This window comes from Palaemon carinicauda, chromosome 28 (assembly GCF_036898095.1).
Source record: "Palaemon carinicauda isolate YSFRI2023 chromosome 28, ASM3689809v2, whole genome shotgun sequence".
In the NCBI taxonomy this organism is placed as follows: domain Eukaryota; kingdom Metazoa; phylum Arthropoda; class Malacostraca; order Decapoda; family Palaemonidae; genus Palaemon; species Palaemon carinicauda.
Window position 1 is genome coordinate 2,299,593 of NC_090752.1, and position 13,418 is coordinate 2,313,010.

The 13,418-nt window shown below is 36.9% G+C and overlaps 1 protein-coding gene across 2 annotated transcripts in view; it reads right to left on the reverse strand.

Annotated features, from left to right (window-relative positions):
* Nucleotides 1–2,804, reverse strand: part of LOC137621974 (3-hydroxyanthranilate 3,4-dioxygenase-like) — a 17,485-nt gene extending 14,681 nt beyond the window's left edge. The window contains exons 1-2 of one of the 2 annotated variants that reach the window (XM_068352472.1): nt 2,689–2,804; nt 2,061–2,165 (exon numbers count right to left, since the gene is read on the reverse strand). In XM_068352472.1, the coding sequence (XP_068208573.1) occupies nt 2,061–2,155 (95 nt within the window). In that variant the 5' untranslated portion in view covers nt 2,156–2,165; nt 2,689–2,804. Of the gene's footprint in view, nt 1–2,060; nt 2,166–2,657 lie in introns of both variants that reach the window. The other variant, XM_068352471.1, reaches the window with a different exon arrangement.
* Between the last annotated feature and the right edge of the window lie 10,614 nt (nt 2,805–13,418).

The following is a 13,418-nucleotide window of genomic DNA, read 5'->3' on the forward strand; positions in this document are numbered from 1 at the left end:
AGAGAGAGAGAGAGAGAGAGAGAGAGAGAGAGAGAGATTCTCTTTAATTATGTATGTATATATATATATATATATATATATATATATATATATATATATATATATATATATATATATATATATATATATATATATATATATTTATTTATTTACTTATTCAATTATTCTGTTTGTGTGTGCGCATACACACATACAAGAGAGAGAGAGAGAGAGAGAGAGAGAGAGACTTTGATTACACACACACACACACACACACACACACACACATATATATATATATATATATATATATATATATATATATATATATATATATATATATATATATATATTGTGTGCGCGCATACACACACATTGTGTATGTGAAAGAGAGAGAGAGAGAGAGAGAGAGAGAGAGAGAGAGAGAGAGAGAGAGAGAGAGACGTTGTTATGACCACATTGTTTGCAAAGCGTATATCAACAATACTGTTTACTTCCTTATGTCAACTACACAAGGTCACTCTCTCTCTCTCTCTCTCTCTCTCTCTCTCTCTCTCTCTCTCTCTCTCTCTCTCTCTCTCTCTATTTGATCCATTTAATTAGCTTATTCAATTCTTGGCTTGTAAATTACATATAAAATCGCCATTTATTTGATGAAATTAAGCTGGGTTAAAATTCGCTAACTGGCAACCTTCCAAAACTCGTTCTGGTAGAGCTGCTATTGGTTGAGAGAGGGGCGTGTCTGGTAAGAGCTAGGCCGTATTCAATCATTTATTTAAATAGAATAAAACTTTATTATCACGTGATATAAAATGAGTATTTATTTGTTCAGTGAACTATGAATTTGGAGAGTTTAAAGTTTGAATTCATTTAGTCGTGTGTGTTATAGATTTTTTCATAAGCCGATATTGTACTTTGAAATATGATTGTAGAGGAAGACAGAAAAAAAAAAGAATCATATATTTTCAATGCTTCTTAAATTGATAATTTGATTGGAACAATTTTTTTAATGTGATTACAGTGGAATACATAAAATAATAATCGTATATTTTCTCTGCATCTTAAACTGATCATTTGATTAGAACTATTTTTTTAAAAATATGATTACAGTAGAATACAAATATATAAATCATATATTTTCACTGCTTCTTAAACTGATAATTTGATTTTAACTATTTTTAAATATGATTACAGTATAGTACATGAAATAATGATTTTATATTTTCACTGCTTCTTAAACTAATAATTTGATTAGAAGTATTTTTTTTAATAGTATGATTACAGTGGAGTACATAAAATAATGATTTTATATTTTCACTGCTTCTCAAACTGATAATTTGATTAGAACTATTTTTTTTAAAAAATACGATGACACTGGAATACATAAATAATTTTATTATATTTTCACTGCGTCTTAAACTAATAATTTGATTAGAACTATTTTTTAAATATGATTACAGTGGAATACATAAAATAATAATCTTATATTTTCACTGCTTCTTAAACTGATAATTTGATTAGAACTATTTTCTTAATAATATGATTACAGTGGAATAAATAAAATAATAATCTTATATTTTCACTGCCTCTTAAACAAATAATTTTATTATAACTATTTTCAAATAATACAATTACAGTTGAAGTCAGAAAAAAATATTACTGTATTTTCAAGGTTTCTTGAACTAATCATTTGATTTTAACTATTTCCAAATAATATAATCACAGTTGAAGACAGAAAAGAAATAATACCATATTCTCAAGGCTTCTTGAACTAATCATTTGATTTTAACTATTTTCAAGGTAATATAATCACAGTTGAAGACAGAAAATTTAATACTATATTTTCAAGGTTTCTTGAACTAATCATTTGATTATAACTATTTGTAAATAATATAATCACAGTTGAAGACAGAAAATTTAATACTATATTTTCAAGGTTTCTTGAACTAATCATTTGATTATAACTATTTGTAAATAATATAATCACAGTTGAAGACAGAAAATTTAATACTATATTTTCAAGGTTTCTTGAACTAATCATTTGAATAGAATTCTTGTTTTTTTTATACTTGCATACTTACATCATCTTGTTGCATACCGGCGGTAAGAAAAACTTCTTATTATCTTCAATCCACTTGGGAATATTATTATGTACAAAAATGTCTTTCGTAGTCATTTTGCTTTCTCTGTAAAATCATATTTATCGTTAGTTTCTCAAAAACATAATGAATTATTAAATTTCTCCTTTGAGAAAATATATTGCATAGATTATCATAGATTGAAAGGTTGCTGTGTATTGGGAGAATATATTATTTCGATTTTTCCAAAAGTTGTCACAAGATAGGGCACATGATAACGCTTATCTGATATCAAGGACGAACTGCAACTCACTGCAGGTTAAACCTTGGGAGCACTTAGATTGCACAGAGCTAAAACAACAAATAATACGGGTTTATAAGATGAATTCCTGTAGTTATATATGATGAATGAACTATTATACAATATTTATTACTAGGAAAAACGTTTATCCAGTGAATAATGCTTATATGACACCAAGCTCGAACTGTAACTCACAACAGGTTAAACCTTGGGATCACTTAGACTGCACAAAACTAAAACAACAAATAAAACGGGTTTATATATGATAAAAGAATGATTATACAATATCTATAACTAACAAAATCGCTCATCCAATGAATATCAACAGACCGTACTGCCTTCTTCTCTCAGACTAAGCTAACTGTGGATGCGACGAGCTCTTCGGAGACTCGACCACAGCATTCCTCACCAACTCCACTTAGTTATTCAAGAACCAAGTACCCCACTACTACCCATCCATTCCCTACCTTACGTCATGCTCCTACCCACCGGCTACCTTCTGCTACCTTTCTACATTTCTTCTATCAATATCTATTGCTCGATTATCCTGTTGATTTGTCTGAATTAATATCAATTATCAGTAAATATTTGTGACTTGTTGGTGCCCGTGAAAATGTCAATAAATTGAAAATATGAATATTAAGGAATTAATAAAATTGTTTGGGGGAACACTCCCTACCTTACGTCATGCCCCTACCCACCAGCTACCTTCTGCTACCTTTCAACATTTCTCCTATCAATATCTAAGGTTCGATTATCCTGTTGCTCTGTCTGAATCAATGTCAATTATCAGTAAATATTTGTGACTTGGTGGCCATGAAAACGTCAATAAATTGAAAATATAAATATTAAGGAATTAATAAAATTGTTTGGGGGAACACTCCCTACCTTACGTCATGCTCCTACCCACCGGCTACCTTCTGCTACCTTTCTACATTTCTTCTATCAATATCTATTGCCAAATTATCCTGTTGATTTGTCTGAATTAATATCAATGATCAGTAAATATTTGTGACATGTAGGTGCCCGTAAAAACGTCAATAAATTGAAAATATGAATATTAAAGAATTAATAAAATTGTTTTGGGGAACAACAGTGTTGTTATCATAGATAGATCATATGAAAACAAATATTTTGTAGTTTTTTAAACTGATCAAATTTAAAAAAAAGTATGACTTGTTAGTGCCCATGAAAACATCAATATATTGAAAATATGAATTTTAAAGAATAAATAAAATCGTCTGGGTGCAATATTATTGTTATTATAAATAAATTAAATAGAAATAACGATTTTATAGTTTTCTGGAAATGATTAGATTAATATATATATATATATATATATATATATATATATATATATATATATATATATATATATCATAGAGGCTCTAGTAGTGCCCCTGGAAATATTATTGTTATTATAAATGAATTGAATAAAAATAGCGATTTTATAGTTTTCTGGAATTGATCAAATAAAAAAGTACAGATTCCATAGAGGCTCCAGCAGTGCCCCTGGAATCCGGTTTTGGAGTCCAGTAGAGGACTGGTCTACCGGCGGTCAGTCAAGGACACTGGATACCGGTCATAGTTGAACGGAAGATATATAAGTACAAGAATATAAAAAAAAAAAAAAAAAAAGGGAATAACAATTGTACTTTGAAAAACAATGTCCACAGACACGCCCTTCCCCTTTCTTCTGTTTATGGTCTTTCTATGCCAGTCCATACCCGCAAACTTTCTATGTTCGTCAATCCATCGTCTTCTCTTCCTTCTCATATATATGTATATATATATATATATATATATATATATATATATATATATATATATATATATATATATAGTTAGGAGAGGGAATAGTCATACCCCGAAGAAAGGGGTATGCGTGTGTACATATCTATCTGAATATTTATCCGCCACTTTGACGGATTGCGTACACTACTATTTTATAATAAATTAGGTAATATTGAATGAAGAATGTAAATGATAATTCATATATAAATTCATACCAATATACATTTTTAAGTCAATTTTATAATACAAATAATTTATCAGTCTACTGAAGATTATACACACTTCGAATATTAAGTTTATTAAGTAAAACCCTCAGTTGGAAGATATAGATAATTTCCCTGCTTAGAAATGCGAACTGCGTATAATTCTCTCTCTCTCTCTTTCTCTCTCTCTCTCTCTCTCTCTCTCTCTCTCTCTCTCTCTCTCTCTCTCTGCCTGTTACTTTGGTAGGCCTATATGCTTCTATCTGTATAGAGCCGTGGGCATGATCACGTATATGTAAAGCAGGGAGGGATTCATATATTAGACCTATAAGTCATTAATGGACACACACACACACACACACACACACACACATATATATATATATATATATATATATATATATATATATATATATATATATATATATATATAACTAGATATCTGAAACAAGATATTAAGGCTTTCAAGGGGAAACTAAAGACTTTTTGGTTTTCTAAGAGCTTCGATAATATGGATTTTATAATAGACGAGCAATATATGGACTGAAATGTTGAATGCTTTCGAACGAACATGATAAAATGACTGTGGGGGTCCTGTAGGGAATAGGACTCCCTGCAGTATAGGATATAGGACCAGAAAGTTAGCCCTTAAAATACAGTACGTAGAAGTAAGAAATGTTTTAGACAGAGGCAATAAAACACCATGTCTACTGTATGTCCTTCTTTGCGCTAGCCAACATAACTCCTCTTTGCTAAATATATATTTTTTATCTTTATCTCTTTGCTGAAGCTATTGTTATCTTATATCAAACTTAGAAAACGTAGAAATATAGACAATTCCTGTTTAAAAATAGCAGGGATTAGAAATTTCAAATTTTAAAATGTAGGGGGTTACTGTAGTAGTACAGTTTAGAGTTGACTACGTTCATCTATCTATACAACAATAGATGTCCCTGGATTATTACTGTTCAAAACAGATTTCTCAATCTATCAATTTAGATAAAATTTCAGCTGACATTTTAATGCATATTGCTATCCTTCAACTAGCCACTATCTTTGCAAATGGCGACCCTTGTGAGTGTAAAGTTTATTTGTATATGATTTGCTTTGTTTAACGGATATTTATTTTTTTTGCATAGATTAAGGACGCATTTATTAATGGGATGAAAAGTATCTGTCTCTTTACTATTTAGTGAATGAGAACAAGGATACTTCCAGGCAGGTTCAGTTATATAGCGAGGTTTAAAAAAAAAAAAAAGTATGGCCAAAATTTTATCAACTTTGAAATATCTTAATACGACCTGCATTTTCTAATATTTGTTTGTTTCTTGTTTATTAAATTTTCATGAAAATCTATGCTACTGTGAGGATAGATATAGATTGATTTTAATAATTCTAGGGTAGCTATAATTACGAAAATTCTTCATTATAAATAATTTTTTACCTAGGTGTCCATAGTTTAATGTGAGTTACATATTTTAAAATGCGTAAAAATTACAGGAAATGCATATAATATTTTTATGTTGTAATTATTATAAGCATATTTTTCTTTTTGCTAAATTAATTTCGTATTTAGGAAAAAATAAATAGAAATTTCAAGCAGTATACTGTAAATTCTCGCTTGACCACTTCAGTCGACTGTCGTCTGCTGACGTCACGAAGAAGGAGGAGCTGTCAAAAATGTCCATTGTAAACATTGTGGCGTGAAATAGCTGTTTTTTATTATTATCTTTTACGGTGAGAAGGTATACAGTATATATACATTTTCAAATCAAATTTAGTCGTTTGTGAAAGGTATTAAGTAGTGGCAGTTATTGCAAGACTCGAAATGTAGGATTTTTATGTTAGCTAATACGTCTTGCTGTCATTGTACCCTAGGCTAATCTCGTTATAAGAATCCTATTTGGTCCTGCTTGGCTGAAGTAAACCAGATTTACTTATAAGTATCCGTATTTCTATTTAGGTGTAATATGCAGAGTGAGTAGCTATTAGTTTTATCCAAGAGGGTAGGCTATGGTAAAGCGCTTTATTAAATTTTAAGTTTAACCTCGATGTATTGAACTATGTTTTGAAAAATATGTATTTTAATTTTCAGCCAAACTGAAATTTGGTATAAGAATAGACTTGTAGTTACTATTTTGGCCTTATTCTTGTATGAGTAATGGGGGCTGGTGCACGGTAACAGACTTATCGATCAACTAAAATGTGAAATCTATTTCATAATATAAATCACTTGGGTATCGATCCGAATAAAATGTGTATTTCAATATTTAGAGTCAATTATTCACTTTAGGGAGTGATTTTGGGTTACTGATCATGAGTTGTTTGCATTCGTCTTTGTCAGCTTGATATTATTATTTTTTTTGTATTACCTAATCATTATTTGGCTCCTTTAACCTAGTAAGAGCTTCTAATTATTTATAGGCTACGTAAGTTCCTGGATATTGCTTTGCAAATCCCCGTTTTTCCATGCCATAACAATTCCAGCATAAATACCGCCACAAGAATATTTCTCCTGTAAGGGAGTTTGTTTTGAAAATTAGTGTAATTTCATCCTTTTGGTCGTCGATTACATGTAAAACTCTCTCTGTTCATTATACAGTACTGTATAGGTATTGTTTGTTGCTCATCCGAAAATGAAAATTATCCCTGAAATAATTACCCACAATTATTGATGTACGTAGCTCATCCACGTACCACTTGCCAGAACTGATGAGCGGTGAGGTAACGTTTATTTGTAAGCTAAGTAAGTCACTGCGGGTAAAGATCTTTTGAGTGACCTCAGATGAATCATGGTGAGTATGTTATTTTATTAGTGGCCCACGGAGATGGCATGCGCAGCACTTTCAGTACCGCTTGCCAGAACAGCGGAGCAATGAGATCATTTTTATTTTGCGAGCGAAGCGAGTTAGTGCGGAGCAAAACCATTTGAGGGAAGTGATGTGAATCATAGGTAATTGTGATATAGTGACTCCTCGTTTAACATGGTAGATAGGCTCCAAGACTGGCCGCGATACTTGAATTTCCGTGAAGTACGGACACTGTATTTATTTAATTGTTCAACGCGTATATGGGATTTGTTAAAACCCTCCCTGTACTGTTAACAACCTACCCTATACTCTATTGGTAACAGGGACACCTGTCAAGCAATATGAAATAACAGTAGTAGGCTATTGATAAGCTTACCTTACAGTAGAGAGGTTACTGTACCGTACAGGAAAGTACATGTAGCTATATATGATTCGCAAGCGTTAAATTAAAAAAAAAGTATACATACAGTAATAATTATATAATACAATATGACCTTACTGCACTGTAATAGTGTACAGGTAATACTGTACAGTAACACTTAAGATTAAAAGAAAATAAAAGTTGTAACTGTACTTACCATGAAAGAAGAAGTAAAACTTAAATGATGGTGATGAATTTACTAGGCAGTATAAATGATAACGATGAAGGTGATGATGACGTTTATTGTGTAGCAGACGCTTGTATTTTACGTGTCTTCAGATGGCGGTGCCATTTCCTGGAACACCTCTTCCATTACTTCCGAAGATGCAACCATAGTAGCAGCAGCAGGAACTGCCTCTTTTTGCATGGCTGCAAAAATATTGTGATCGTCAGTCTCTGCCGCTGCTTCTCTTTCTATTCAAAGAGCATCTTATAGGGATTCATGACTTCGTCGACCATTTTGCAGAATTGTACAGAACGAACCATTTCCTCATCCCATTCGTAATACCCCTCTTGCAATTCCTTAGCCAGGTTGCAGAGCTTGGCGAGCCTTTCCAACGTCGAGCCAGTTTGGTCGACAACTTCTATTTCTTGCTGCGTTTCTTCGTCTTCTTCGTTCGCCGACTCCATCAAGTCTTTGAAGTCTAGGTCAGTTAGCGGTGGGATTGGCAGTCTAAGTAATTCATTGACGTGTCATTTGGTCATGTCTACAAAGCCCTCACCTCCTATGATCACAGCCAGCTGCACAGGTTTCTGTACTGTGGAGTGTTGGATTTCGACAGGTGTAAATCCTTTGTCGTTGTAAATAACCTCCGTCGATGGGAGGCCACTGCTTATTCCTTGAGCATCTCCTCCAGACCGAAAGGCTAAACCTTTCATCCATGTCACCGTCGTTGCTCTTCGTCCAGAGTTCGAGCCTACCTACCCAGAGCAGCGTAATAAATTCCCTCCACAGGGCATGGTTTGCTTCTTTTGATCTTGGGGGTTTTCCCCTAATGACCCAGGATTCCTAGACAGCAGATACTCACCTGATCCCGAGGACAGTTCTCTCCGGGTTTTACCCTTAGCCACAAGAGTAGGCATACTCTATGAGTCGCCCTCAAACTTCTCTCATTCGCGACGAGGAACCGAGTAACATCCGGCTTCTTTCCAGACAGCTCGGACCCCAGGTTCAAGCCCTTCGGACTGGAAATCTTAAACAGTGATTTACTTGAGGTTCTACCTAGAGGAAGATACAATAGCTCGCTCATAGGGTTCGGCTTATTTCGGCAACCCTAGGAAGGCCAAAGGCGGCTCACCAGGAACTCATTCTTGACTGATATCCACAAGGTCATGGACTGGACATTTAAGGCTTATCCTTTTTCTCAAAGAGGTGACCTAGAGCTCATAACATTAAGGGTAGGAATATGCTCCTAATATTTACAAACAGTTACTCTGTGATGCAGGCCATGCCAGTGGCTGGGTGAAAGTGTTACAGACCTTCACCTCCCACTTCCTGGAAGACGTAACCTACAGGAACATGGAGACACTCTCCAATGCCCCTGTGGTGGTGACACAATAAATGGTTTATAACGCTTCAGGCTCCTTGATAGTCATGTAGCAGATGGTGAGGGCAGAGTTAACCCAGGATAAGCCTGGGATGATTGACAAAGAATGACTGGCTCTTACTTTCATCTTCATCCCCACAGGAAAACAGCTCCTACAGTACTCTGCAAAGCTGACCTCCACTGTCTACAGGTATAACCGTTTCCCTTGTGTAACCTGGTATACATAGATATACGTGTTGCGTCCCCATAACCCAGGGCGAGGTGGGATTGGGTAACGCCTCTGGTTACTTCTAAGATTCCTACGTTTCTGAGAATGTTTTCCTTAGACTAGCCACACTGCTAGCATCCCATAGTCACCAGAATTGCTCAGGCCGCTAACCGTGCTTTGCATGTTTAGTTTAGCGAGGTATCAGGGTTTCTCTCTGTTACGTGCGAAATAAGTAGAGAAAAATCCCGGGGCAAAGACCAGCCAGTTGGTCTGAACTTCCACCCTCCTAAGGGTTGAGTCATCCCTAATAACTAGCGTAAGATTTGTATGAGTATTGGAACAAATGACAAATTTGCAGGTTATAAAAATTGGCCTGCCATCTCCTATCCCCAAAGAAGTCCTGTCTGCAATAAAAAGCGACCGGACTACACGAGTGTGTGTGTGTGTGGGAGGTGTGGCCGGCAACTGCGGCTACCCCTTTTACTTCCCCCCTCCGCTAACTAGCAGTGGGGTAGTTTTACCTCGCTAGTACAGTGGTAACGTGTTTGCCTCGCATTCGCGTGGCAAGAGATCGATCCCCGCCCAGGGCCGTGAGTTTAAGCTGTTTACTGGGGAGGCTACTGCTGTGGTAGGGCACCACAGTGGCGGGTTGGGCTTGCCCGGCTGACGTTCTGGTGAGCATCTATTCTGATGGAACTGGAACTGAAACCAGACACCTTTAACCTTTAAAAGTCTTAAGGCTACTTTTAGCTTCGCCAAAAGGATAATCCCTAATAAATAGCTGCAGGTTTGTATACGTTAGGAAAAATACTGAATTGTCGTGTTATTGAAAGGGAGAATGGTATAGATATTAAGCGTAGGAGCTGTTTTTGGATGATACCAAATCAGTTCCTAAGGTTCCTGTTTCCCCTGGTCCTTCGGTATGTTGAGTGCATTATATAAAACTTCATTAGGATATAGCTGTCTTAATAAGTTAAAGAAAATAGATGTTGCTGTACAGTAAGAGGAGAAAATAAAAAGAAAAGTCAATAAATATTATGCTTGAAGTATAGTCTAGCCTTTTTGTATCATTGTACTGTATCACATTTTGATCCGTGGTACATTTTCTTTTCTACACTTGCACAATGATGATAGGATACACAGATTTGTTTTGTACATAATTATATACTCGTCTTGATAGTATGTTTTGTTTCTATAAAACTCCTTGATGTTCATATTGCTTTTGTCTGCGGAAGCTTGACTGTCCAACTTAATTTAACCTGGTTTCTGTTTCAAGTTCTGCTTAACCTAGCTCCTATTTAGAGGTATTTAGAGATGTGGTATTTAATTGCCTACGGTCTTTTTTTAAATATTATAACATTCTGCATCTTCAATTATTACCATTCATTTTTAATTATGCAAATTTACATTTCCTTCTAAGATGAATAAAAATTTCGGCATTTTTATTTTCAGGAAAGAGAACCACTGAAGAAACAAGAATCTATTGGGCCTTCCTGAAGTACCCTTTTGTTGTGGTTTTATAGAAATTGCCTAATTTGGAAGAACTTTGTATCTTCATCCCAAACACGTGGCAGAATCATCCCAAAAACGTGATAGATTCATCTCGAATACGTGTCATTCATCTCGAACATGTGGTGGAATCATCCAAAAAATGTGACAGAATCATCCCGAACACGTGGCAGAATCATTCGAAAAACGTGACAGAATCATCTCGAACACGTGGTGGAACAATGTGTCGATAAAGGTAGGAATTGGTTTTAATATAAACATCACAAAAATTTTATTATGTAATTTTTTGGTTAAAATCCTTTAATTACTGTACTTAGGTAATGTTGGAATGGGTTAACATGATTCTCTCTTCATTGTTTATGCATTACAGATCTATTTTAACATTGGTATTGTACTTGAGGATTTGTTTTTAAACATAAAACTTACCCGCTGGTTATATAAGAATGGCTAAAGTCCCTAGACGCCCGGCAGAAATTCAAAATCTCACGGCTATCGCAGATATGCCAGGTGTACACTAGCGCCTTCGCGGTAGACAGGTCGAATTATATCAAACCCTTCAGATCTTCTCTGCCGCCATTGCTGGCTGGAACCATTGGAAATTCTCTTGAAACTTACTCTCTTTTGGACAGTTATTTGGTGATGTACTCCATTTTTTTTAGTTTGGGCTTTCGCATAATTGATTTCCTTTTCACTTTTTCTTGAAATCTTTTTGTTTTGGGGTTAATTTATGTAATTTAACCTTTGTTTATGTTTTTGGTCTCTCTTACCAATTCAATATGGCCGACCTCTCCCCTGTTTGTTCCGTAACTGAAATACAAACCACGCTACTGTATTTAACATGGGTATTACCTTCGGCGTAGCTGAAATGACGAGCCATTAGAATTTTAACGAGGGTTTACTACCCCCTCGCTAGTTAGCGAGGAGGTAGGGAGTGGTAGCTTGCTACCCCTCCCCCCCTCACACACCTGTGATTAGCTCACTTTGCTTTTGGCTCGGGTGATGATCAGACGTGTCTGCTCCCACCCTCGCTTATATGACAGCCTTTGATCTTTGTTTTTTGCTTTTTCTTTTCAGTGTGTTTGGAAGTTGGCCTCTACCATGCGGAAGTGTCCCGGCTTACCTGACCGCCCTTGCGGAACATATATGTCGGCGGTGGACACAGACCCGCACACCTTGTGTTCTTTTTGCAGGGGCCAACAGTGTGAAAGAAATAAAGTATGAGGTGAGTGTAGGGAGTGATCTACCTCCCAGTGGGAGAGGTTTTCCCAGCGCCGGAAGAAGAAGTCCAAACGGGATATTTCTCCTCCAGGGGTTTCCTTAAAGAGAGAAAATCCCAAGGACTCTTCTTCCGTAGCCCGAACCTCCTCCGAAACTCCCACTTGATCGGTCTCTCCCGAGAGGCCGTCGAGTGATAGCGTAGGTCGTACTTACGTTCACCAACCTCGGGGTTCAGGAGAGGGAGTGGCCTCCCATAGCGAGGCAGCTCCTCCTCCTCCTCCCCCGGGGGAGGATATTTCTGATAACAATGCTTTGGGCTTCCTTGGGGCTTCAGGCTTCGCCCTCCAAGGTAGCCCTGTTTGACATAATCAGGTTGGGAGCTGCTGTCAAACAGTCGCCGATGGTAGCAGAGGTTGATCCTCTGTCTATCGTCGACGTTGTTGTGGCAGGGGTTTCCGACGAGTTAGGTCAAACCCCCACTATGGTTCCCGATGCAGCTAAAGGCTTAGTTTCTTCGTGGGCACACAGGATCGGCATCCGTCTCCTCCGTTATCTGGACGACTAGCTGATCCTGGCAGACTCGGAGTCGACTCTTCTTCGACACCAAGACAAGCTTCTGGGACTTTGCCAAGATCTAGGGATCATTGTAAATCTCGAGAAGTCTTCTTTGCTTGCAACTCAGCGGCTGGTATATCTAGGCATGATATTGGACACCAATCTCCACAAAGCCTTCCCATCAGACGACAGGATAGCAAGGTTGAGGAGGGTCGCAGATCCTTTCCTCAGACGAGAAGAACTCCCAGCCCAATCGTGGTTATGTCTCCTCGGTCACCTTTCTTCCCTGGCCCGTCTAGTTCCAGACGGTCGACTCAGGATGAGATCCCTGCAATGGCGAATCAAGTCCTGGTGGAATCAAGGACACGATTACCCGCACGTCATGGTCCCTATGGGTCCTGCGGAACGGACGGACCTTCAGTGGTGGGTGACAGACGAGAACATACGAAAGGGAGTGGATCTTCTCGTCCTCCCCCCGGATTTGATGCTGTTTTCGGACGCCTCAAAGAAAGGGTGGGGGGCCCATGTTCTGAACCACAGGACCTCAGGCCTCTGGTCAGAATCAGAAAAGTGCCTCCACATAAATGTGCTAGAAATGAAGGCCGTATTCCTGGCACTTCAACAGTTCCAACAATACCTGGCTGGTCATTCCGTGGTGGTGATGAGCGACAACACCACGGTAGTGGCTTACATCAACAAGCAGGGAGGTACCTTTTCAGAGCAGCTATCCCATCTTGCAGTAGAGATACTGAGATGGACCGAAGTCCACTCGATTCCACTATCAGCTCGTTTCAT